The following is a 24,653-nucleotide window of genomic DNA, read 5'->3' on the forward strand; positions in this document are numbered from 1 at the left end:
TTTTTAAAGAATTAATCGATATTAACTTAGTAAACTTTATTCAAGACATATTTGAGGCAATGAATAAATGTAAAAGAGTAGATGCTATTTACTTTGACTTTAGTAAGGGTTTGGATAAAATTAATCATGATATATTTTTGGCAAAACTACTAATATTTGGACTGAATATAACATTTCAAAGGTTAGTCGCATCTTACCTTAGCCGGAGAAAACAATATGTAATGTACAGGCAAACTCAATCATATCATTACAATATTAAATCAGGAATTTCCATAGGGATCAAAACTGAGTCCCTTCTTTTTTAGTTTATATAAACGATTTACCCACGAAAAGAAACCTTTCGGAATGTATATTGTATGCTGATGATTTTAAGTTGTGCAAAGAACCGACAACTGACATTGATAAGCAAAGCTTACAGATGAATGTAGATTATGTATTTCAACTGGAGTATAGAAAATTCATTAAAATGAAATCAAAACAAATGTTATTATATATCATATACTTATTGTAAATGTACTAACAATGATAAATATTATAGTAATTTTGCGATAACCAGAAAATATGAAAGTAAATATTTAGTTGTTGTGTTTTCACACAATATATCGTATAGGAAACACATAGATAATATAGTAGCAGAACGTATAGGACATTGTGTTTTGCAATTTGAAACACGCAAAGTTTATTGGATACATATTCTATTAAATTATTGTTTAATAAGTTATTAAGAAGTAAATATGAAAGTGCATCAATAATTTGGTCACTAAATTTCAAATTCTATCAGAAGCAATCAGAAAATATTTAAAAGAAGTTCTTACGATATCTCTATTACAAGAGATATCATGAATCGGCTTTAAATTAAAAAAAAAATCCATATGCAGAATTGTTAAAAGAGTTTAATTGTATATCATTGACTGATAGACGTGAAATTTTGAATCAAATATTTTTATATAAGTCAATAAATGGAATAATGGATTTTCTTCAAAAAATTAGTTTCAATATTAGACAATGTAATTTGGATTAAGCGATTTATTATCAAATAATATACCTAGAACTGTCTCTTTACAAAGTTTTGTTGCTACATAGAATGTGCAAGACGTATAATAAATTAGCTTGTAAGCACGGAGAATTAGATTTTAGTATTAATTTAGCAAAGTTTGGAAAAATGTTAAAGAATATATATATATTAAAAGTTTTTTTTAAAGAAAATCAATGTTATCAATTATTCCGCCTATTGATTTATATAAAAATATTTTATTCAGAATTTCACGTCTAATGTAATGATTGACTGGCCACACTTTTCTGTGGTTTTCATTTATGATTACGTTTGTTTCCTTCTTTTTATTTTTTATTAATTTTTTTGTTTTCTGTATAACAGGAAGTGTTTTAATGTACTTTAATTTATGTAAGACTTCTATAATTAGGGATTTATCCCTGCTGAAGTTCGATAATAAATAAATAAATAATAAATAAATATTAGTATTATAGAATACAGCGCAATAAACTATACTGTGTATTACTATCAGAAGTACCCGTTCTACGCACGGAAAGATAAGGCTTTAATTAATACAAAACCAAATTTTTGATTATTGTAGAAATTGACTTCCTTTTCCGTTTAGAAGCGGAATTCATAACGCTTGTTCCCTTATTTGTAGGGGTGTAATGGAAAGTTTAAAAAGTGTATCCAAAGAAACGGATATTTTAATTTTATAACAAATGCCCCGTTTCCCTCTTTATACGCTGAAACCACGCTATTTCCTTATTTTTATTTAAGAATTAAAACAAACAGAATTTCACATCTCTGACATAATTAGCCAATTTGTGAATAAAGGAAATAGCCATCATTTTCAATATTAAAGAAACTGTCCCCCATTTCCCCCCGAAGAAACGGAACTTCGAATCGAGTACAATGAAACATATATTCCCTTATTTTTAATTAGTTACAGATCTACAGAATGCTACACTTCTAACTTACGAGAATCCTATTGCAAAATTGATCTCCTAATTTAAGTTAGTCTGCATAAAACTTCATATTACAAATTTTGGGTTTCTGTCAGTTTCTTTAATTTTTAATGTACTATCATTACTTTTATATATTTTCAGTTCAAGCTATGTTCAGAATATCCAGAGAAAACACAAGATTATATAACAGCTTCAAAAATGTAGGTAAGTAAGGGATTGAACTATTCTAGTGACCTAAAGTGGGGGGAAATTAAGGAACAAAATATAGGAAATTTAAACTGGTGATAAGCATCTTCAAGCTCAGTAACTGCATCATTAAATTTTCCAATTTTCCAAATTTATAATTTTAACTCGCCATAAATTAGTTACCAAAGATTTTTTTTTAAGGTTAACTTAACTTTGGTTTTTAATCGAACCAAATAAATATCGCCAGAAATAAACATCTTTTTTCGTCTGAAGAAAAATAATTTTGTTCGATACGAATAATTATGTAATCTAAAATTTCGGAACGTCTGAACACACTGAATGCACTACATGAATTACTTCACTAATTGAATAATTAAAAAAATAAGGAAGTTTTAGATTCACGTTGCAACTGAGCTCCATTTTGGAGCAATTTACTAAAAACTTATATTTACATAAAAAATCATTAAATTGGATAAGTATCACTAATAAATTTGCTAAAGATAACTCAAAAATACTATGTTGTAAAAAAAAATATATTCCTTTGGTGCGATTGAAGTGTCCAAGTTTACATATAATTAGAAACCATCCTTTGTAATACAACCAATGAATGGACTGATATCACGCGAACGACGTCAGAAACTGTAGATGTTCATAAAAACAAATCGAGGTGTCTAGTCAGTCGGGAGATAGTGTATTGTCGAACGAGACGTGTGGAAATGTACCATGAAAAACACATAGTTTGAATGCTTTCCATTGTGAGTTCAAATTGAGACATTCTGCATACCTAGACGCGAAAAATATCAACAGTGCCGTTGGCACAGGAGTGCTGAATGGACGCACCATACATTCTTGGTTTGTGAAATTTCGTGCCCTCGATATTAAAGGATGAGACCTGTAGCCACCGACTAATAGCATGTTTTCATAAGCTCTTCAGGAATTTTGTGGAAGCGGTCCTCAGAAAAGTGTTGATGGAATTGCAGACAAGCAAGGTGACTCCATATACCATATAAGGTGACTCCATGAAATAAATATTGTAAAAATAAAAATGTTGGGCTGATTGGCGACATTATGAGTGGACACCAACCAGCAAGGATGACCGTTTGGAGGTGTGCTGTTCCCTGAGTGTAAAGAATACGAGGCCTGTCTAAAAAGTATCCGACCTTAATTTTTTCCACGCAAAGTAGTGATTCTCAGGCGGCGCCACCGTGCACGGTGAAAGGAGGAACCTTAATGCGCATGCTTGAATTTTTTCACCGCGTTCGCGTGTGCCAGTCGTGAGCTGGTGGTCGCGAAGTGAGGTGCTGTTGGTAGTGTTCGTCGGATTTAGTGTTTCTCGCAAGATGACTGAACGAATTGAGCAAAGATACTGCATCAAATTCTGTCAAAGGCTGGGTGATTCTCAAAGCCAAACAATTCGTAAGATTCAGCAGGTGTTTGGAGAAGATGAGATGGGTGTAACACAAATTAAACAATGGTTCAACCGATTCAAAGATGGCCGCACATCAGTCGAGAGTGAGCAGCGTAGCGGCAGGCCCCAAACTGCTCGGAATGCAGCTGTTGTTGAGTGGGTGCGAAATTTGGTGATGGCAGATCGCTGTTTGACAGTGCGGGAGATTGCAGAAGATGTTGGAGTGAGTAAAGATTCTGCACATGCAATTTTGCGTGACGATTTGAACATGAAACGAGTGGCTGCTAAATTTGTACCCAAGTTGTTGTCTCAGGAACAAAAAGACACCCGTTTTGACGTTGCACAGGACCTTCTGGACACCACCAACACTGATCCTGAGTATCTGAATTCCGTGATAACTTGAGATGAGTCATGGGTGTACGGGTACGACCCAGAAACAAAACAACAATCGTCTCAATGGAAGCATCCCGATTCTCCAAGGCCGAAGAAAGCGCGGCAGGTGCGAAGCAAAATCAAGGTGTTGCTGACTGTTTTCTTCGATGCCCGTGGAATTGTGCATCACGAGTACGCACCGGAAGGACGAACAGTGACAAAGGAGTACTATCAAGATGTTCTCAGGCGACTCCGTGACGCAGTCCGGCGCAAAAGACCAGACATGTGGACAGCGAAGAACTGGCATGTCCATCATGACAACGCCCCAGCACATTCATCCCAATTGATCCACACGTTCTTAGCCTAACATGGAATTACAACCGTTCGCCAACCTCCCTACTCTCCAGACCTGGCTTCTTGTGACTTCTAGTTGTTTCCAAAATTGAAGACGCCTCTGAAGGGATCCCGTTTTGAGAGTAGAGAAGACATAATGCGGAACACGACGACGGAGCTGAACAACATTCCAAAAGAAGACTTCCAGCGGTGTTTCCAGCAGTGGAAGGATCGGTGGGCTAAGTGTGTGGAAGCACAAGGGGCCTACTTTGAAGGGGATTAGGGTCCCAAATCTGTCAGGTATTCGCAACTATTTTTCTGGCCAAAGGTCGGATACTTTTTAGACAGCCCTCGTAAACAAAAAGGTTTTCTACATTGAATTATCATTTTTTATGAAAATAGAAAATAGATACGCTACGTCACTGGTAAACGGTCAGAACAAGGGTTGGATCGTGATCAACGTCCAGAAAGGTTCCGAAAAGCACGATTCTACCCACAGAAGGTGTTGTTGGTATGAGGGCCTATAGTGGGAATGATCTATCATGTACTTTTTTTTCCGTTTGGTCCAAATATCTCTGCCGACCATTAGTTTCAAACTCAATGTAATGCACCGCACACTTATCCGCAAGCATCCAGCAAAGGTGAATAAACATGGTGTCTTCATGTCACATAACAATATACGCCTCAAAGGACAGTGAAAACCTCTCTCTTACTTTAGTATGAAACCTTTCCTCTCTCACTAACTACCAACCTGTTCCAGCATCTCGTCCACTTCTTGCCAGGGAAGAGATACCCTAATGACCGGGAGGTGCAAAGTCTGGTTGAGGACATCTTCGCATCGCAGACTACAGTAGGAGCGCATCCAGAAATTTTTGTTGAGAGTGATTCAATATTAAGGGGGCAGACTACTAAATATTTTTCAAAAGCTAACAATTTTTTCTTGCCAGTTTTTCGTAAGTGAAAAGAGATAATGAAATGTAACTTACCTCAGTAATAGATAATGCTATTCTACACCCGAAAATACGAATCGGAAGAATTTTCAGTGTTGCCATCCATAGAAATTACAGTGTGACCAGAATTTGAATTACCCGAAAATCTAGGTTATGGCAGCAACTAGAAAAATGAACTCAACGGCTATTGATGACTTATCATGTTGTCTATGTTTCTCGTTAATTACTTTTAAATAATATTTGTATTTTAATTATACTGATAATTAAAAAAAATATTTATTTTGTATTCTTTATTAGCTTTTGAAAAATATTTAGTAGTATGGCCCTTTAAGGGCACTGTAGTATCCAACGGGTGTTATTCTATAGCCGAAAAAAGCAACTTTTAACTACTGGCACCTATATTCTCACGAAAAATGATAAAATTAGATTGTTTTTATCAGAAAAGAAATAATACGGATGATAAGTAAGGTCAAATCTTTAGTCTATATCAAGTATTTCTCTGCTTAACAAGAATAGTTTTATTGAGAAAGTGAACAATATATATAAATAAATATATAAATATATATAAATATATATATATATATATATATATATATATATATATATATATATATAAATATATATATATATATATATATATATATATATATATATATATATATATATATATATATATATATATATATATGTCGAATTACGAAATTTTTCGGGGGGTCCGGACCTGGTAGACCCCCGTGGGTGTCATCCCTTGGCCGCAGCCAACCTGTAGTATACCCTGTAATTCTTTTCTTTCTTTGGAAGTGACACATGTCTCCCTGACATTTGAATCACACCAATAGAGTACTACACTCTTAAACTTCAACTTTATATATATATTTGACCGGCTCGGGCGAACATAATAGTAAGTACCACTTCCAGTGAAATTGAGTTATTAGGTGAAATGAGCAGTGATTGAACCACAGAAGAGTATGTAGGTAGTTTTATTTCCGAAATGTATCTCTTTGTATGTGTCACAGCATTGAATTGCACGAGGATGGTCAACCTTCTTTCCCAGTTTACCAGAAAGTTACAAAATATGACATATCCTTATGTTCGCCAGAACTGCTCAATTATTGAGAATTTGTTCCATATGTAATTACTAATTATCAACTAAAACTCTGTAAAACTAAGTCGCAAACTGAAATTGATGTTACATTTCTTTTCTTCTTTTTTTTTTTTTTTATCACAGCTGCTATTACTAGAAGGGAGGCATGCAAAAAAGCGTCAAATCCCGTTAAGAAAACAACACAATTGAAGAAGATGCTTCAATCTCCAGATCTGGAATTTATCATGGAAGCCCACTCTGGACTCAGCGCTCGAATCGTTGAAGAAGCAGGTTGATATATATATATATATATATATATATATATATATATATATATATATATATATATATATATATATATATAATCATTTTGAATATAGAATTTTATTCAGATTTAAACTGTTTTGTGAGTACATTCTGTAAAGATTTGGATCTACACAAATTTGCAATTTAATTTTCGCTGATCGGTGTAGCAGCTATTGGGACTGAATAGACATTGGGCCTAGAAAGTATAAGAACTTCCACCATAATTGATAAGAATCTGGGGTTTTCTATAACGTAACAAATCAGAGAGGGTGCCTTTATATTTCTATCTTCAAGGCCCTTCCTTAGTTGGAGGAAAGTGGGTCTATTATTCCAGGCCCCTCATCAAAGAAGGAAAGTTAGACACTTCAGCAAATGTAACAAGATTACTAATTCTAATCCATTTTTCAAATTCAAAATATTTAGATGAACCATTATTTTCTAAGACATTTTTTATGATTGTATACTACGAAGACCGTTTTCTCTTTAAACTTCCATGAAGCCACCAAAGGAGAATCACGTAAGTTAGTCAAACCCGTTCATTGAAGATTGCACATCCTCCATACAAAAAGATAGACTCTGGTATGTAGTGAGCGTGAGAGTGTACTCTATCGAATGTAATCAAACCATTCACCAAGAGTGAACTACGGTACGCGATGTAATTCGATTTCTCCAGGCGGCTGCTGATTTCCGTGAAATTCCAAGATGAAACAGTTCAGAAACCATATTCTATCCCTTTCATGAACCACATGATTCATGCGTTCATCAAGGTCGTCTTTCGGCACATACATTCACCTTTGGCTTCTGTCGTCGTATAGATCGGTACAGGACGCGAGAGATAGCATGAGCTATGACCTTGAAATCCACAACCAACACACTTGAAAGGAACGGGCAATCGTAATAGTGTTACTAACTGCCACAACAGTGAACTAGAATTTGGCGATTTGAAGCATTTCTAGGAAGGGATGACAGAGACACTTTGAATCAATCTGCAGCCTTCCTTTTCTCATCTTCATTGAGAAAAATCTGAACAATAAATTAGCCTATTTATTTAATAAGATGTAAAAGTGCATTCGGTGCAATAAAGGTTTCCTTACTCTTTCATTGTTTTTTTTTATTTATTTTTTAAATGAGTAAGCTAAAGTAACACATACCACAACCTATATTTGCAATTCATTCATTCTGGAGACCACGACTCATGTCATCGCCTTAGGGAAATCGTGGCTACAGACCTGTCAACTCCTCCTCCTCCCCTCATACAAGTAAGTTTGTCATTTTCGCTGGTAAAACAAAGTGGTCCTATTAGTACCCTCCCTCCCGGGGTAGTTATTTATGACAGATGGGGGCGTCTTGAGAGACACATGAAAAAGCCGAACCGGACACAGTGTTCTTGTGTTCAGTGAAGTGTGGTTCTTTGTGTATAGTTCTGTGTTGTTTCACTTATGTTGGAGGTTAGTATCAGCATGGGTTAGAAACACTCCAAAAATCTTCCTCCTCTCTCCACTGTCACCCTCGCAGCGAATAGCGTTCTTCGTACCTCCCGCTTCTCATAGCTCATGCTATCTCTCGCGCTCTGTCTTTCTTTAAACTCTCTGTAGCATTTGTGCCCGGTACGTCTTTTTTAAAACTCTCTGTAGCATTTGTGCACGGTAAGTCTTTCTTTAAACTCTCTGTAGCGTCTTTGCACGGTAAGTCTTTCTTTAAACTCTATGTAGTACTTGTGCATGGTAAATCTTTCTTTAAACTCTCTGTAACATCTTTGCACGGTAAGTCTTTCTTTAAAGTCTCTGTAGTACTTGTGCACGGTAAGTCTTTTTTAAACTCTCTGTAGCACTTGTGCACCGTGAGTCTTTCTTTGAACTCTTTGTAGCATTTAAGCACACAGCAATTACTAATAAACTTCCCGTCATAATCCTTAATCATTAGGCGATGAATGGTGGATGTATTGTGTCCTTCCGCCTGGAGAAATTGAATTGCATCATGCACTTTGCATTTCGCAATGTCAAGTGGTTCTCCTCTGATGTTTTAAAAGATGCTAAAAAAAAACGCCCCTCGTATTAATGTTGTAAAGTGTACTTCGAACGTTGAGAATAGCAACATTAAAATAACTCTGCGGTGGATATCATTGACATGAAAAGTTAAAATTCGCACAAAATAATTTATTCATGATAGATACGAAATTCTCATTTACCCCAGCGAAAGGACGCAAATTCCTGCATTAAATTTGTGCAATCCAACCTAGCAGGACACGGCATTATCCTATTAATTATGCAGTCCATCAGAAAATTAAATCCTTGGAAGCCTAAAAAAATGGTCGCTTTATTGTGCGCTGCGCAAGCCATACATCAATCATGATCCACCACTGATTCATACAGAACACATTCATCATCACATTCTGGTATTATCTAAGTTGTTGTGTTATCTCCTATCCCGGTCCTTATCCAGAGGGGTCTAGGGGCCGCCCCCCTAAATTTTTGCTGCCCCCGCCCTAGAATTTTCACGGTAGGCTTGCAAATGAACTATAAAATGATGATGAATTATAATATTGTTGGATCAGGTACTCTTTAACTTCAGCCAGGCTTCCCCTACACTTTTGGGATGGCTACCGGCCTGCTCTCATCCACCATCAGGAAGATGTGCCCTTCACAGAGCAATATCCCCCCATACACCACTCGTGTTATTCAACGCACTTTCCTGGCTATATGCTCATCTGCTCTGTACTTCGTTGAGTATGAAGGCTTGATTGCACAGGGTCTGGTTTGGTGTGCAACCTTGACAACAAATCTTGATAAACTGCACCACCAGTGGAAGAAAAAGGAAATTCTATTTTCTACGATATCCGGGACCTCTATGACGGTCTCCATGAAACAATATGGGCCTTATGCAAAGTCGTTCTGACGCGTGGTTAGTGCCATACTAGAGTTCAACTAACGTATGTTTCCTGCAGTAGTCAAGCCTTTAGTATGACGCTAATCATACGTCAAAACGACTCTGCATAAGGCCTAAAAGTCTGCATTGCAACTGGAGAAGAGTATGGTCCTGGTACTGGTACTGATATAGTAGTTTGACTCGCCCTCTTCATTATGTCCATACGTGTACAATCCTGCGCAAATGAACATGTACTATAACGTATGATCTGCAGTATATGAGTGAAATTTCGTTCACCTGAGTGTATGTTTCAATGTTCATTTTTCATTTTCTATTAGTGTATTGTTTTTTTTTTTTAAATAAAATTTACTATTAATAACTAGCAGCGTTCACCCCGCTTCGCTGCGGTCACCCCGGAACGCAATAAACTTTGTTACTTAGATAATTTTTACTTTTTCGCTTTCAAGTGATTTATAGCGCCTGTCAGTTATGTTAACCCGCCGAGTCACAGGGTCATGCGGGTTGCATATAAATACGTTTATTTTTATACCTATGATGAACTAATAACAAAGGATTTGTACGTATGGACACCTGAATGGTCAATTATCTGAAGACACTGGTAATTGAAAATTAAAGTGATATGATAAAAACCATCTAGGGTCCACATCCTAACAACCCCCCAAAAATGAAAGAAATCGGTTCAGCCGTATTAGCGTGATGAGCGGACAAAGGATTTTGTGCGTTCTCTTTTATATATATAGATTTGTGTGATTCTCTTAGTTCGCGTAACATTGAAAGATATTGTTTAAGTTATACTTTTACCCACTGCAATATAAATTACATAGCTATTCCTATTAGTTAATAGATTTTGTTTCCTTCGTTAAATCTATTTCAGACGGCTCTACCATTTTTATGACGCATCTGAGAGTGTAGTATAAGAAAAAGAAAAAGAAAACGCAAAATTACTATAGAAATAACTAGCAGCGTTCACCCCGCTTCGCTGCGGTCACCCCGGAACGCAATAAACTTTGTTACTTAGATAATTTTTACTTTTTCGCTTTCAAGTGATATGATAAAAACCATAGAAAATTGCACTAATGTTAACATTATATCGCCTGTCATTTATGTTAACCCGCCCCGCTTCGCTGCGGTCACCCCAACCCGCCCCGCTTCGCTGCGGTCATCCCGGAACGCAATAAACTTTGTTACTTAGATAATTTTTACTTTTTCGCTTTCAAGTGATTTATAGCGCCTGTCAGTTATGTTAACCCGCCGAGTCACAGGGTCATGCGGGTTGCATATAAATACGTTTATTTTTATACCTATGATGAACTAATAACAAAGGATTTGTACGTATGGACACCTGAATGGTCAATTATCTCAAGACACTGGTAATTGAAAATTAAAGTGATATGATAAAAAACATCTAGGGTCCACATCCTAACAACCCCCCAAAAATGAAAGAAATCGGTTCAGCCGTATTAGCGTGATGAGCGGACAAAGGATTTTTTGTACGTATTGACACCTGATTGGTCAATTATCTCAAGACACTGGTAATTGAAAATTAAAGTGATATGATAAAAACCATCTAGGGTCCAAATCCTAACAACCCCCCAAAAATGAAAGAAATCGGTTCAGCCGTATTAGCGTGATGAGCGGACAAAGGATTTTGTGCGTTCTCTTTTATATATATAGATTAGTCATCTTATTGTAACATTCAAAAGTACTTAAAGAGTCATTTTCTAATCTTGTAGGTTTTCGTGGAATTTGGGCCAGCGGTTTAAGTATTTCGGCACAACTTGGTGTTAGGGACTGCAATGAAGCCTCCTGGACCCAAGTCCTTGAAGTAGTAGAATTCATGGCTGACGCAAGCACCATTCCCATTATGTTAGACGCTGACACCGGTTTTGGAAACTTCAACAACGCCAGAAGACTTGTAAGGAAACTAGAAGACAGAGGAGTTGCTGGTATGTACAAACTTTCTTCCATGTTGTAAGCTTGAATGCACTTCGAAATATTCAAACATACACTTCTGCGGAAATTCAGAGAAATTAACCATAGAGATTCTGTAATTGCTGTACAGGGTATATATAAAGTCTTCATCCAATTTTGGTAACATAACTTGGAAACAACTAATCGTATTTAAATGAAACGCCTTCATTTCGAAAAAGAGTCAAGTTTCATTCACAGTCCATCAGAAAATTAAATCCTTGGAAACCTCAAGAAAATGGTAACTTTATTGTGTGCCGCGCGAGTCATGCTGGATTTAATCACGGGTCGCCCCTGGTTGATACAGAAAACATCAATACATCCAGATATTATCTAACTAGTAATGTTATCTCTCATTTACCATTAAGAAAAGACTGGTCTGGCTGATCAGAGATGTCAGTAGCGTGCCGCTCTTGCAGACTATAATAGCATCTCCCGCCATTCAAAAGGAATATAGCATTCCGTCTTTTGAACTTTGGCCGTTTTGAAGAATACTAAAATCGGATGAGACTTAAGACATCCTATATTATCCCAAAGGTGACCAATATTCTCAAATTCTGAAGAAAGGAAACGAAAAAAAAAAGGGAGAAACTGACATGGTGGAGGAGGAGGCAAATTATTAATACTATTATATTATGTCACGGAGTACACTTTCATTTAATTTGCCAACATTAGCAACATCTTCAAATGAAAGATATTTACTGTTGCTGAGTAGTATATGACACGATAACTTATCATGAAGGTTATTTACTATAGTATTATGGATATAAGTTGCAAGCTAGTGGTTTATACTTAAAATTGGAATAAAAAGCTTTGGTCATTTTGGGCCAATACAGCATGTAGGCCTACTGTAAATATTAATGTGATAAATATTCAGCAAAGCTGGAGCTAAAATTGATAATGTTTACGATAAGTCAAAAAATAAAGGGACTTTTGAGAAAAGGTACTGATAGAAAACTGAAACATACGTTTAAAAAAAAAAAACACACACACACATAATTTACGTGCACTTCAACGCACCTTTCCCAGCGTTTCATAAGTTTTTTGATTCTATCGAAAAAAAAAAAAATTCGGTTACACCTGTAAACAATTTTGCACCACATCAATGACTAGTTGATGGTAGACGTTTAAATTTCTTAACTTCTGGTGATGATTTCGTCCACCGTGATTCGTCTGTTTTCCATCACCATACCCTCAACGATTTTCAAATTGTTCTCTGTCGTTGACGTCGATTGCCTGCCCGATCTTTCCTTCACGACAAACAGCTGTCATCATACTGCGCTTGCATTCGACGAATAATTCCCGCAGGTTTAACACCTTTAGCAACAAAAAGCGAATCACTATCCGCATTTCATCCTTGGTGCAGGTCGACAATGTATCTGCCATGTTTAACAGTCTGCTACACTCCAACGACTAACGCGGGAATAAGAGTGACACGTAGCATAGAAGTGTTGCAGACGACACTATTTCAGCGCTGGATACTAGTAATGTTACCAAACCCTAGAGCGAGAAATTGCGAGTTATACTACTTTTTGACTTCCCTTCGTAAAATCATAAATAGATGAAAAGCATAACCTTAAATCAAATTGTTCTGTTCGATAGGTCTACCATACATTTCTGAATCTAAGACGAGGATTCTGCTGCAGTTTTGGGCCCAAAAATATGGGATTATCTTGCTTTTCTAAAATATGGTATGGAATTTTTCTTTACAGAACAGAATCATTAGCTTCCATTAAGCTCTATCTTTATCCTTCTTCTTTGCCTACCGCTTTTGCCGTGAACATTCACAGATTCATTAGCTTCTTCCAGTGAGGAAGACTACAAGGGAAATCAGGATCTGATTTGATTTTCAGTGTAATTTTATATTAAGTTCTGGAAACATACCCAATGTGTGGTGTAGATACATTTCTTTGTAATCTTTTGTTAAAATAGAAAAGAACGGTAATTCTTAAAGGTAATAACTGTTTCATTCCTCAATTCAGGTTGTTGTATAGAAGAGAAGTGTTTTCCCAAAACAAACGCCTTGGTAGAGGGTAGATCACCATCTCTGGCAGACATGGAAGAATTCGCCTTAAAAATTAAGGTGAGACGACAAACTATATTCTTAATTTTTAGAAATCAAAAGGGCGATTGAATAAACGGCTGGAATTGGTGTCTGATAAACTTTAATTTTATTCGTATTGCAATCTGTTGGCTACAGAATACTGTATCTTCACTTATTTTCACTTCTACCATAAAATATTTATTTACGAGACTTTCTCACTTTATAGTATACGGTTCAACGAATTATTATTATTAAATAACTTCAACATTTCTAATGTCTTCTTTCAGAAATACAGGGTGGGGCAAATAAAAGTGGTCCGGAAGAGTAGATATGATCGAACGTGAACGTATGCATGGAACCACACTACCACCGGTTCAGATCTTAGTGCGGGCTGTGTTAGTATGAATTGAGCAATGCACAAGTCAAGATGGTACTCACAGTGCAGCAGAGGGTGTTCGTTGTGGAAAGTTACCTAGCTGGCCACCCCAGTCATCTGATCTATCCGTGTGCGATTACTTTTTGTGGGAAAACCTCAAGTCTAAGGTGCATCGTAACAACCCTCATAGACTTCAAGAACTGCAGAACATTTCTTATGAGATTGCAACAATTCCAGCGGCCCAGCTTCGATCTTCCTTCTGCAACTTGCTGGCCAGGGCCCAAAAGTGCCGATGGATGAATGGAGACCATTTTCAGCATCTGCTGTAAGCAAGTTAGCGAACTATTTCCTTTCCTATGCTGTGTTTCTGTGTACCTCAGTTCTCTGCCCCACTTGTATTGTTCTCCCCACTCACTTTTATTTGCCCCACCTTGTACATAAGTAACCTAGTTACACTAGACTCATTAAAAGGATCTGTATGTTGCACCATACTAGAAAAGTTAATAAGGCTTATGTGTTCGGAAAGAAATTTACACAAATTCCAGGAAAAAACTAATAATCATTTTCTGCACCCAAGCCAGGAATTTCTTTTTCCGATGGTTTACGTTTTATCAATTTCTCTAGGGTAATACAACAAATAGAAAACTATTTTAATAAGTAGCATGTAACTAACTTGTGGATTACTGAAGAAGACATCAGAGTATGTTGAAATGATTAAATAATAATCCTTGAACCGGATGCTAAAGGTAAGAAATTCTATTCATTTATAATGATAATTCTATCGTTCTATAACGAAGTTCTACTCGTTAGCACTAAATGTAACTACTAGCTGTTGTGTATTTAGAAATAGTTCTTATCATGTTCAAAACTATATGATTTCCATTTTCAGAATTTTTATTTATTTATTTATTTATTTCTGTGTTAATAATTTGTTTATGCACTAAGAAAGACTGAAAATAAACTATTGAAAGACTTTACTCGAAGAGAAAGGGGAATATACATTATTTAAATTTACGCTACAAGAGGACATGAATCTCTACACTTCACTATGCGATTGATGTAACACTTCTTCTACTCCCACTTGATGACTTAAAAAGATTCCCACAAAAAAGTGAAGATCGATTTCCCTGATATAAATTCTTGTTCTCCCTTACATAAATTCTTGACTATAAATGGGAAGATCTGGGGTAAGTTCTATCATATACTTTTTAACGTCCTCCTTCATTCTCATATTAGTCCAACATACTCCTTTAACTGCCATTTACATATTTGTTATGCCAATACGAGTAATCGTTATTTACACAAAATATATCATGTACGTATATGTATGATACACTACCACATACCTTGACATTCCAAATTATACTTTTTTTTTTTTTTGCTTTAAACAACAATAAAATGCAATATAACATGCAGTCACGAATATATTGCCGACTTCCTCTGAGACCTATTACTATCAGTCCTAAAATGAAATGAAATGAAATCTTTAAGTTTACGTTCCACAGTTATGTCGTCTAGCTAAAGGAGACGGTGATGATGGGAAATGAACGAAATGGTAGGATGAAAAAAGTGGGAGGAAACTGGAGAACCTCGAGAAAACCTACGCAAACGGTGTTTGTCCAACACAAAGTTCGCCCGATGCGAGCTGGGATCGAACCAAGGACCCCATGAAACAGAGATGAACAAGCCACCGTGGCTCACTATCAGTCCTAATATGCCAACTCTGAGACATGTTAATATTCACACTTATATTTTTTAAACAGAATTTTGTTTTGCTTGTTGCTCTTGAATTTGTTTTATGAGAGCGTCTTGTTCTTGTTTGTAACATAATTCCATTTGTTTCTTCTTTGCTTCCAATTTCTTAACTTTCTTTTTCACCTTTGATTTTACTTTCCTCTGCACTTTTAATTCGTTCCTGTTTAAGGTATTTATCATAGCATCTCTGAGCTGAACGAGCTGAGAGAAGCATTCTTCGATCAACAGGAACAGATTCTACACCTCCATAGTACATAATTGCATCATGCACCCACCTCTGTGCTACCAGAGAATCTTCGATTTGGTTTTCTACAATAAGTGTTTTATTGACTAAGAACTCGTCCTCCACTGAGCCAAATTCAACATTTTCGCAACATTCTACAAATCAGAATATTCTTGTTTCTTGGACATTACCTTTGCAAAGATGTCACCTAACTTGATGCTGCTCATCTTCTCTTAGTATTCTGTGAAGTCATATCATCCCTGAATTTCAATACAGAAAGTCATAAATTGATACTTTGCTTTCTCAGCTACAGAATCAGATATTCCGTTATGCTCATTCAGTTTGTAGGATGCGTTTCATTCTAGTCTGAGTAAATTCTGAATTGTTCTTTTGTAGTCTGGGTTTCAGAGCTGAGAGCACGTAACAGTTTGTACTTCATAGGGTTACTTACCACAATCTTCTTGATTATGCCCAGCAAAAAGTTTCCACAATCAAGCCTGAAAGCTAGTTTATCTTTATTTGATGATCTCAGATCTTTCAGTAGTTTTTCTGTCTTAAAACCGATGTCCACGAAGATTATAACCGCTTTCAGGATCTGCCCCTGCTGTCCCACCAATGAGTGCTTTCAGGAGACCTGAACTTACCTCATTAAGACATCAAAGAACATTTCCAAAAAGGGATTACAGACTTTTTCCCGCATCACTCTCAGGTCTCAACAATAAGATGAGCATCAAGCCCCGAGAGGTTCGGATGTCTCGTCTCGAAATCCTGATGGACATCCAGATGATCGCTCAGACCACGACACACAAAAATATCATTCATACACGCAACAAACACATTAAATAGAACAATACTATGTTTATTTATTAAATGCACTATGTGCAGGAAAAAATATATATCGAAGAAAAGCAATCACAGTACTAAACACTGATATAGACGTAAACACTTAACTATTTTCACTAATATAAAATTACCGTTCACATTTCACGGCGTGATAGCCCTTTACTTTGTATCGCATATATATGTGGATGAAATATATTTGGGGGTTCACCATAAATACTTTTCTCATACCATTCAGTAATGCACGTAGGCGTTAACACTAAAATAATCCCACGAGGTAAGTTTCTGCCTGCTGCGAGAATAATTCGTAAAAGGTTGATAATAGTATCCGGCACGATGAATACAGGTAGTCACAATGTAGAATTAAGACATTGGAGGACCCGTTTACTACTTATACGCACAGGGTTTGCGAACCCGGGACTTCCCTAAAGGGGGGCTAGCCGTGGCACAAGTATTTTGGTTGGCTATGAGACGTATGCCCCTTTACTTAATTCTGTAGCGACTTAAACGAACGTGTTTGCTATCTTTATACGCGGAGAAAACTCCTAGAGTCGAGGTGTTCCAGGTGTAAACTGGATTGACCAACTGGTCAATGTTGGAAGTTCATTTTAAAATGTAATTAGGTTAAGCCACCTGTATGGATATGCAAATTAAATGTTAAAAGAATGTGCGTTAATTCACAGTTTACTGGCCACAATGTAGGAGGGGGTGAGTAGTTCGAGCGTGAGAACTTCTAGATAAAGCTGGCTGAACGACATTGCTTGTCGACGGTCTGACTAGGTTGCACCTGATCTGCTCTCGCCTGCCAGTATTTCCATAAATAACTGAAGAAATAACTTAATTTAGTTCCAGATAACTATAGAACGTAGTTTTGCATATTAATGAGTAAGGAAGAAACACTGACGATCCAAGTAATAGAAATACAATTATCATACATGTAGTTCAGATAATGAATGTGGCCTTTGTTACTCACTAAAATTCTCTCACAGGGAAAAGTTTCAGATATAATGCATGGGTGAACGATGAAAGACTCTTTCCGTTCTAATGCGTGGGAAAGAAATTACTTACTGGCAGCTCCCATCGAAGAAGGAAATTACACTGTTCAACAACGAAAATGTAAATTGAACAAAATCAGCTAATTCTTATTGATTTTGTCGTGATTTTGTGGTGCTGATCACGAATTTGAAAGTTATTTTCGAATATTAGCTCTACTTTTCGTTTTACAGGCATGTCTAATAATAACGCTTTAAAAATAAATATATTCGCTTCGTTTGGGGTAAAATGTTACACTGATCCGGCAACACTGGAGAAACTATATGAACGCTTGGTTTCATTGTGTTCCTTATCTCAGTAGTGTTCTGCTATTGTTAGAAAAGACAGGTTTAGTGCAGTTATCAGCGTTTTGGGTGTGACGTTTGTGTAGTGCAGGACATAAAAATACAACTACAAGTACGCAAAAATACTGGTATTTCGAATGTATATTTTTAAATAGTTGTCGGAACTATTTCAAGTGACATTTTGAGGATTTCAATAAACAAAAATGCCGCGAAATTGTGTAAACAGTGCGGATAGCTTCTGCTACGTGTGAGGGGAAGTGACATTTTCCTCACAAAAGCAGACTATAACACCACTAATAAGAAAAGCCTATCAATATTACTTTGGTTGTAAAATTTTGGAGACCAAGATAAATCTTGGGCACCCCACATTGTGTGTAACACTTGTGCTAGCAATCTAAGAAATTGGATTAATGGGAAGGGGCGCTCAATGCCTTTTGCAGTGACCATGATTTGGAGGGAGCCAAGCGACCACATCAGAGACTGTTATTTTTGTATGGTTCCTTCTGTCAAGAAGGGAATTTCCACGAAAAAGAAGCGGGCCTTGATCTATCCTAACATTCCTTCTGCAATGCGCCCTGTTCCACATGGAGAAGGACTACCTGTTCCTGACCCACCTAAAGAATACGATGATGATCAAGAAGTTGAAGCTCCTGAATCAAGTACTTCGAAGGACCCTACGTTTGTTGTAGAAGAACCTCCATGTGAACCACATAAACTTACTCAAGAGGAACTAAGTGATCTAATCAGAGACTTGGACCTCTCGAAAAGCAAAGCCGAAATTTTGGCGTCACGCTTAAAGCAATGGAATTTATTGCAGGAAAAAGTAAATATTTCAGTGTATCGGAATAGGGAGAAAATGTTCACTTCATTTTTTACTATGGAAGACACACTTGTGGCATGTACAGACGTAAATGGTCTCATGAGGGCACTTAAAATTAATTACGAACCTACGGAGTGGAGGCTCTTTATAGATTCGTACAAGGTGAGTTTAAAGGCAGCGCTTTTACATATTGGAAATGAACTTCCTTCAATTCCTGTAGGTTACGCAGTTCATATGAAGGAATCTTATGAAAACTTGAAACGTTTACTTCAAGCCATTAAATATTACGATTTTCAGTGCTCATTTGTGGTAACCTTAAAGTAATAGCACTGTTGCTAGGTATGCAGTTAGGGTATACAAAGTATTGTTGCTTTATATGTGAATGGGACAGTAGAGATCGTGGATCGCATTACCGCAAAAGTGATTGGAGTACCAGAGAAACTCTTCAGCCGGGAGTGAAAAATGTGCAGCATGAACCACTGGTAGATCGTAACCGAATTTTGCTTCCCCCTCTACATATTAAATTAGGTCTTATGAAAAGTTTTGTTAAGAGCATGAACCAAGAGGATGAGGCCTATAAGTACCTAAGAGGACAATTCCCTCGATTAAGTGATGCCAAAGTTTTCATAGGGCCACAGATTAGGCAACTATTCAAAGATCACAAGTTCGACGAAATTCTCCAAGGTGAGGAGAAAGCTGCGTGGGAAAGCTTGAAGAGTGTTTGTTCACAGTTCTTGGGAAGACACCGAGCAACAAATTACAAACAACTGGTAGCAAAGTTGTTATTGTGCTACGAAAATCTTGGTTGCAATATGTCTCTGAAACTCCACTTTCTTCATTCACATCTAGACTTCTTTCCCGAAGATTGTGGAGCAGTAAGTGACGAACATGGTGAGCGTTTCGATCAAGATATTGCAGCCATGGAGAAGAGATATGAGGGAAAGTGGAGTTCTAACATATTGGCCGACTACTGTTGGACTATTGCAAAGGATGCTCCAGATGTAACCTACAAAAGGCAAGCCAAGCGAAGACGCTCAAAATAAAATAAACATAATCCTGTACAAGGAATCACTTGAAACTTTTGTCTACATTGCAGTGTAGTTCTTGCACAAAAAGGTATTTGTACATATTTTTCATGTTTTGATGTTAATACTGATTTTTATTACGGAATTGTTAATGTTTAACTTGACCACGGTTACTTTATTTTCTGTATCGCTGTGAAACTGGTATTTGCGCAATTTTGAAAAAGGAAGTACAAGGGTATAGAAAGGTATAGGTTAGGGTACTTCTTAACTCCCCAGCTTATCACATCACAGTGAAATGTAGGTTTTTAAAAGGATTTTGCTTAAATGTTCAATAAGTATTAATACATTTGTATATATACAGCTACTGTTGTACAAGGGCGTTTTTTTTCACAACCTGAGCTAAGAAAATTCTTCTATTACCATTTCCTTTCATATTATGCTTAAATGAATTTAAAAATTGCAATTTCAAAGAATTTACATACTTTCGATCAAAATTTGTTGAACAGTGTTATTTGCGTCGCAAAAATAAAGTATAAATTGAAGAATGATTTCTGTCTTTCCAAAATATACAGACCGTCTACAAAAATTACTTATATAACCTAGTGAGAGTTATAAGATGACAAGTCATACTTCGATTTCTGCTTTTACTTGATCAATTATCCCCATCTGTGTCTCACACACAAATACACACACACACACACACACACACACACACACACACAATACCTCATTCATTCAGCCCGAAATAGCAACACTGCATCACTGTCGTCATGGGAATGCTGTATCATTGTGATCCTCTTCACATGTCAATTTCTACAACTGATAGACAGGAAACAATGTTAGATTGAAAACAAGAATGTTACACTTGCACATTTACGTTTCCTGAGTTTCCATGACATTTTACGCAAAATTCATGATTTCTTTGACATGTTTTCATTTCCCTGATTTTCCAGAGTGTGGGAACTCTGCTTACAGAACACTTAAAAATTCGAAGGTGTTACTAAACTACTGCAAAGAGATTAAGCAATAGAAATGCTTGATACTAGACCCGTGTTATCAAATATGTTGCCTTGCGAGATCATAATGCAAGAGCTCTCAAATATCCGTAATTTTTCGCCCCTAATTATTAAAATAGTTTTAAAAGTTTTAAAAACTCGCCCAGGTATGAGCTCCTTCGACGTCGCTTCTGCATGAACGTCAGAGGCGGATCTACCCCGGGGCCTAGCCGCTAACCCCCAGTTCTTTGAGTGACAAAAATAATTTAAGCTATCATTTATAAATTTTTGGAAGTTTACTATAAACTCATGATATACTTATCATAGTCTGGGTTCTAGGTGCTCCCCCCAATTTTTTACTTATAGACCCGCCACTGACTAAGGATGTCAGAAAGTAATTGAAGTTTATGTGGTGTCCCTCATGTGGGTAAATATTAAATATAAGTTGACCCCTGAATAATACTAAGATACCTTCTAATCATACTATTTTAAATTGAGACCATCCAAAGCACTTTGCAATGTCTATATGGTATAAGCGCTTTTCCACCCTTTTCCACACGGAGAATGAAGGTTCACCCGAACAACTCTACGCAGTTCAACAATCTTCGGCTCGAAACAATAAACTTTTCTTAGGATTTTTTAAAAGCAAAAATTGTGAAAATAAGTACTTATTTTCCAGGCCTGTAAAGACTATCAAAGAGATCCTGATTTCTGTGTAGTTGCTCGTGTCGAGGCTTTCAACGCGGGACTGGGTTTGAATGAAGTTTTAAAACGAGCAGAGGCTTATCGGAAAGCTGGTGCAGATGCAGTACTCATTCATAGCAAGAAGTCGGATCCTTCAGATATAGAAGAGTTCATGAAGCACTGGAAAAATCAGGTATATTTTTAATTTTCTTGAATACAAATAATTTATAGCACTTCTTTTTTAAATTACTTAGGTTACGTTAGACTTCGTTGTTCCATAATATTTTCTCTGACAACAATTAATGAGTATCATCAGCGAACATCATCTAAGTTTGACCTCCAATACGTTGACTCATTCAACCTGGTTAATTGCTACGTTTTTACTTGCTAACCAAAGACGATAGAAATGTTTATTAGAATCACTCCAGTGGGTCTTATAAGATAGTAATGTTATTAGGATCACGTTAGGAATCTTATGAAATTCTAATATTATTAGGATCACGCTAGTAGGTCTTATGAAATTGTAATGTATTATTAGGATCACGCTAGTGTGCCTTATAAGATTGTAGTTATTAGGATTACTGTAGTGGGCCTTACAAGATTGTAATGTTATTAGGATTACGTTAGGAACCTTATGAAATTCTAGTATTATTAGGATCACGCTAGTAGGTCTTATGAAATTGTAATATTATTAGGATCATGCTAGTGCGTCCTATAAGATTGTAGTTATTAGGATCACTCTAGTGGGCCTTAGAAGATTGTAATGTTATTAGAATACGCTAGTCGCCCTTACAAGATTGTATATTATTAGGATCATGCTAGTGCGTCCTATAAGATCGTAGTTATTAGGATCACTCTAGTCCGCCTTACAAGATTGTAATGCTATTACGATCACGCTAGTGGACCATATCAAATTGTAATGTTATTAGGATACGCTAGTGGGCCTTAGAAGATTGTAATGTTATTAGGATCACGCTAGTACTGTGGAAAAGTGTCCAAAGTGAAAATGTGAAATTTTATAAGTGAATCACGATAAAGAGAGCATTTTGTAGAAAGTCATTAAATATATTTATTATTATTATTATCATTAGTTTAATGTGACCTATGTTACATGGAAAAACTTGTGTCGTTTTGTTTTTCAATTGAAATTGTCAATAAATCTTCGTTGACTAGATAATATATTTTGTTCTTTGTATGACTGGAGCTGTTCAGTAATCGTATTATGTTGTATGTATAAATTTTCGACATTGTGAACCACGGTTAAGAAACAGTGGAAATTTAGCCACAATTATAGGTCGTCCTTCAGAGCCTCAAATCCAAGGCCAGTTCGAAACCAATTGGGTAGAATTAATGGCACCCAATACAGGGACTACATGCAAGTTTATAAATAAATGATTAGATCAGTGGCGTATTTACGATTTTGTTTCGGGGGGGCTTTGCTAACTTTCGGAGGGGGCTTTGCCTGAAAATGTGAAAATTTTGCAAAATATTTCATATGCTTTACTATAGTAAGTAAGATTTCGGGGGGGGGGCTTAAGCCCGGAAGCCCCTCCCTAAATACGCCACTGGATTAGATTATATTGTGCTTGCATGTAAGTACACTAGACTCTCGCCAATCCGGTCCTTAATAGTCCGTCCTCTCAGTAATCTGGTTCCAATATCTAGAGTCAGCCGCATAACGTTGCAACATACTGTACTATCAACGACCAGGCACGTAGTCAAGGGGGGTCCGAATCCCCCTTCGTAACCAGAAATGAAAAAATTAAGGAAGGATGAAACAAAAAGAAACGAAAAAAGAAGACTCAGTGTTTAAAATAGAAAGCAACAGCAAGCTTTTGGTTACTCTTTCTTATCAGGAGATTTGTATTACTTGCAATACATAGTGGCGAATGAGCGGGATATCCTGCAAGAGTCAGGGAATTTGAAATTTCTAGAAAAGTTCTCAGAATTTCTGTTACGAGCATAGTGCCGTTCTATAACAGAGTAGACATTTTTTATCATCGCTTCTCTGCAGTATCAAACATGTTATTTCAGAAAAAGTTTTCTACTGCTCCTTTAACCTGTCATTTGGAACAGACAGTAATTGACGGAATAATGAAAAAAAAAAAAAGTTATGTAAAAAGAAAGTTCTGTTAGCATTTGATTCAACAGGGACAGAAACGCAGATATTATAAAATATTTCACAAGACATTATTGGATATGTACTTTTTTTTAATAGTTGAAATCATAATGAAAGGAAAATTGTTATATTTGAATGAACAGAGGAAGGAACGTAAATATTGTAAAATCTTTTTCAATACTTTTCTTTTGTTCTTTTACTCGAGATTTCTTCATAGTTTGTTATTAAAATACTAACATCTCGTCATTTTATTGTCCTAGCAAACCAATATATGCTGCCAGTAAAATAGTTTAGATTGATCGAGTTCCTGGGCCTTCAGTATTTTATGTTACGCTCCCATAATAAATATAAAAAGAAGGTAGCAAACGTAATCATTAAAAAAAAAAAAAAAAAAAAATTACAGAAAAGTTTGGCCAGTCAGTCAGTATGGTACATCATTTTCAACTTATTCATTTTACAACAAGAATAATAACAATAAGACTGATCAAGGGCGCCGATCCTGGGAGCCCGGCCCTCCGAAAGCTCATGTGGGCCCCCCTATTGTATTTATGAATATACAATATTTGGCATAATTTGAATGCAATTTGTCTTAAAATCCTTGCATATATACCTTCTGCATCTGAATGCCCACCCCCCCAAATTTACAGAGAAATGGGCGCCCTTGAGATTAGTATATATATATATATATATATATATATATATCGGGTGTTGCAAAATAAGTGTTACAACTCTTGGGAGGTGACTCCTGCCACTGAGACAAGAAAAAAAGTTCTCTTAAACTTTCGGCTATCGGACATAGTTTCGGATCTACAAGGTGCCGAAAGCGTGGGAAAATGACTTTCGGACGCCAATAGTTCGGAAACTATCCAACGTAAAGAGGGCGGGTAAAAAATTCACTGAAGAAGTCATACCTGCTGTATTGAATTTTGCATGTTTCACAATCCTACCATGCACGCGCAAGGGATTCCCCAAAGGAACGTAGG

At 36.5% G+C, this 24,653-nt stretch overlaps 1 protein-coding gene across 1 annotated transcript in view; it reads left to right on the forward strand.

Moving 5' to 3' along the window:
- LOC145694556 (phosphoenolpyruvate phosphomutase-like) overlaps nucleotides 1-24,653 on the forward strand; it is a 34,838-nt gene that overhangs the window by 1,002 nt on the left and 9,183 nt on the right. Inside the window, exons 2-6 of the mRNA XM_081770881.1 lie at nucleotides 2,101-2,163; nucleotides 6,437-6,583; nucleotides 11,218-11,430; nucleotides 13,435-13,535; nucleotides 21,547-21,744. Of these exons, the coding sequence (XP_081627007.1) occupies nucleotides 2,109-2,163; nucleotides 6,437-6,583; nucleotides 11,218-11,430; nucleotides 13,435-13,535; nucleotides 21,547-21,744 (714 nt within the window). The 5' untranslated portion in view covers nucleotides 2,101-2,108. The remainder of the gene's footprint in view (nucleotides 1-2,100; nucleotides 2,164-6,436; nucleotides 6,584-11,217; nucleotides 11,431-13,434; nucleotides 13,536-21,546; nucleotides 21,745-24,653) is intronic.

The sequence above is a fragment of the Thermobia domestica genome, chromosome 9 (assembly GCF_964235325.1).
Source record: "Thermobia domestica chromosome 9, izTheDome1.hap1.1, whole genome shotgun sequence".
NCBI lineage: Eukaryota > Metazoa > Arthropoda > Insecta > Zygentoma > Lepismatidae > Thermobia > Thermobia domestica.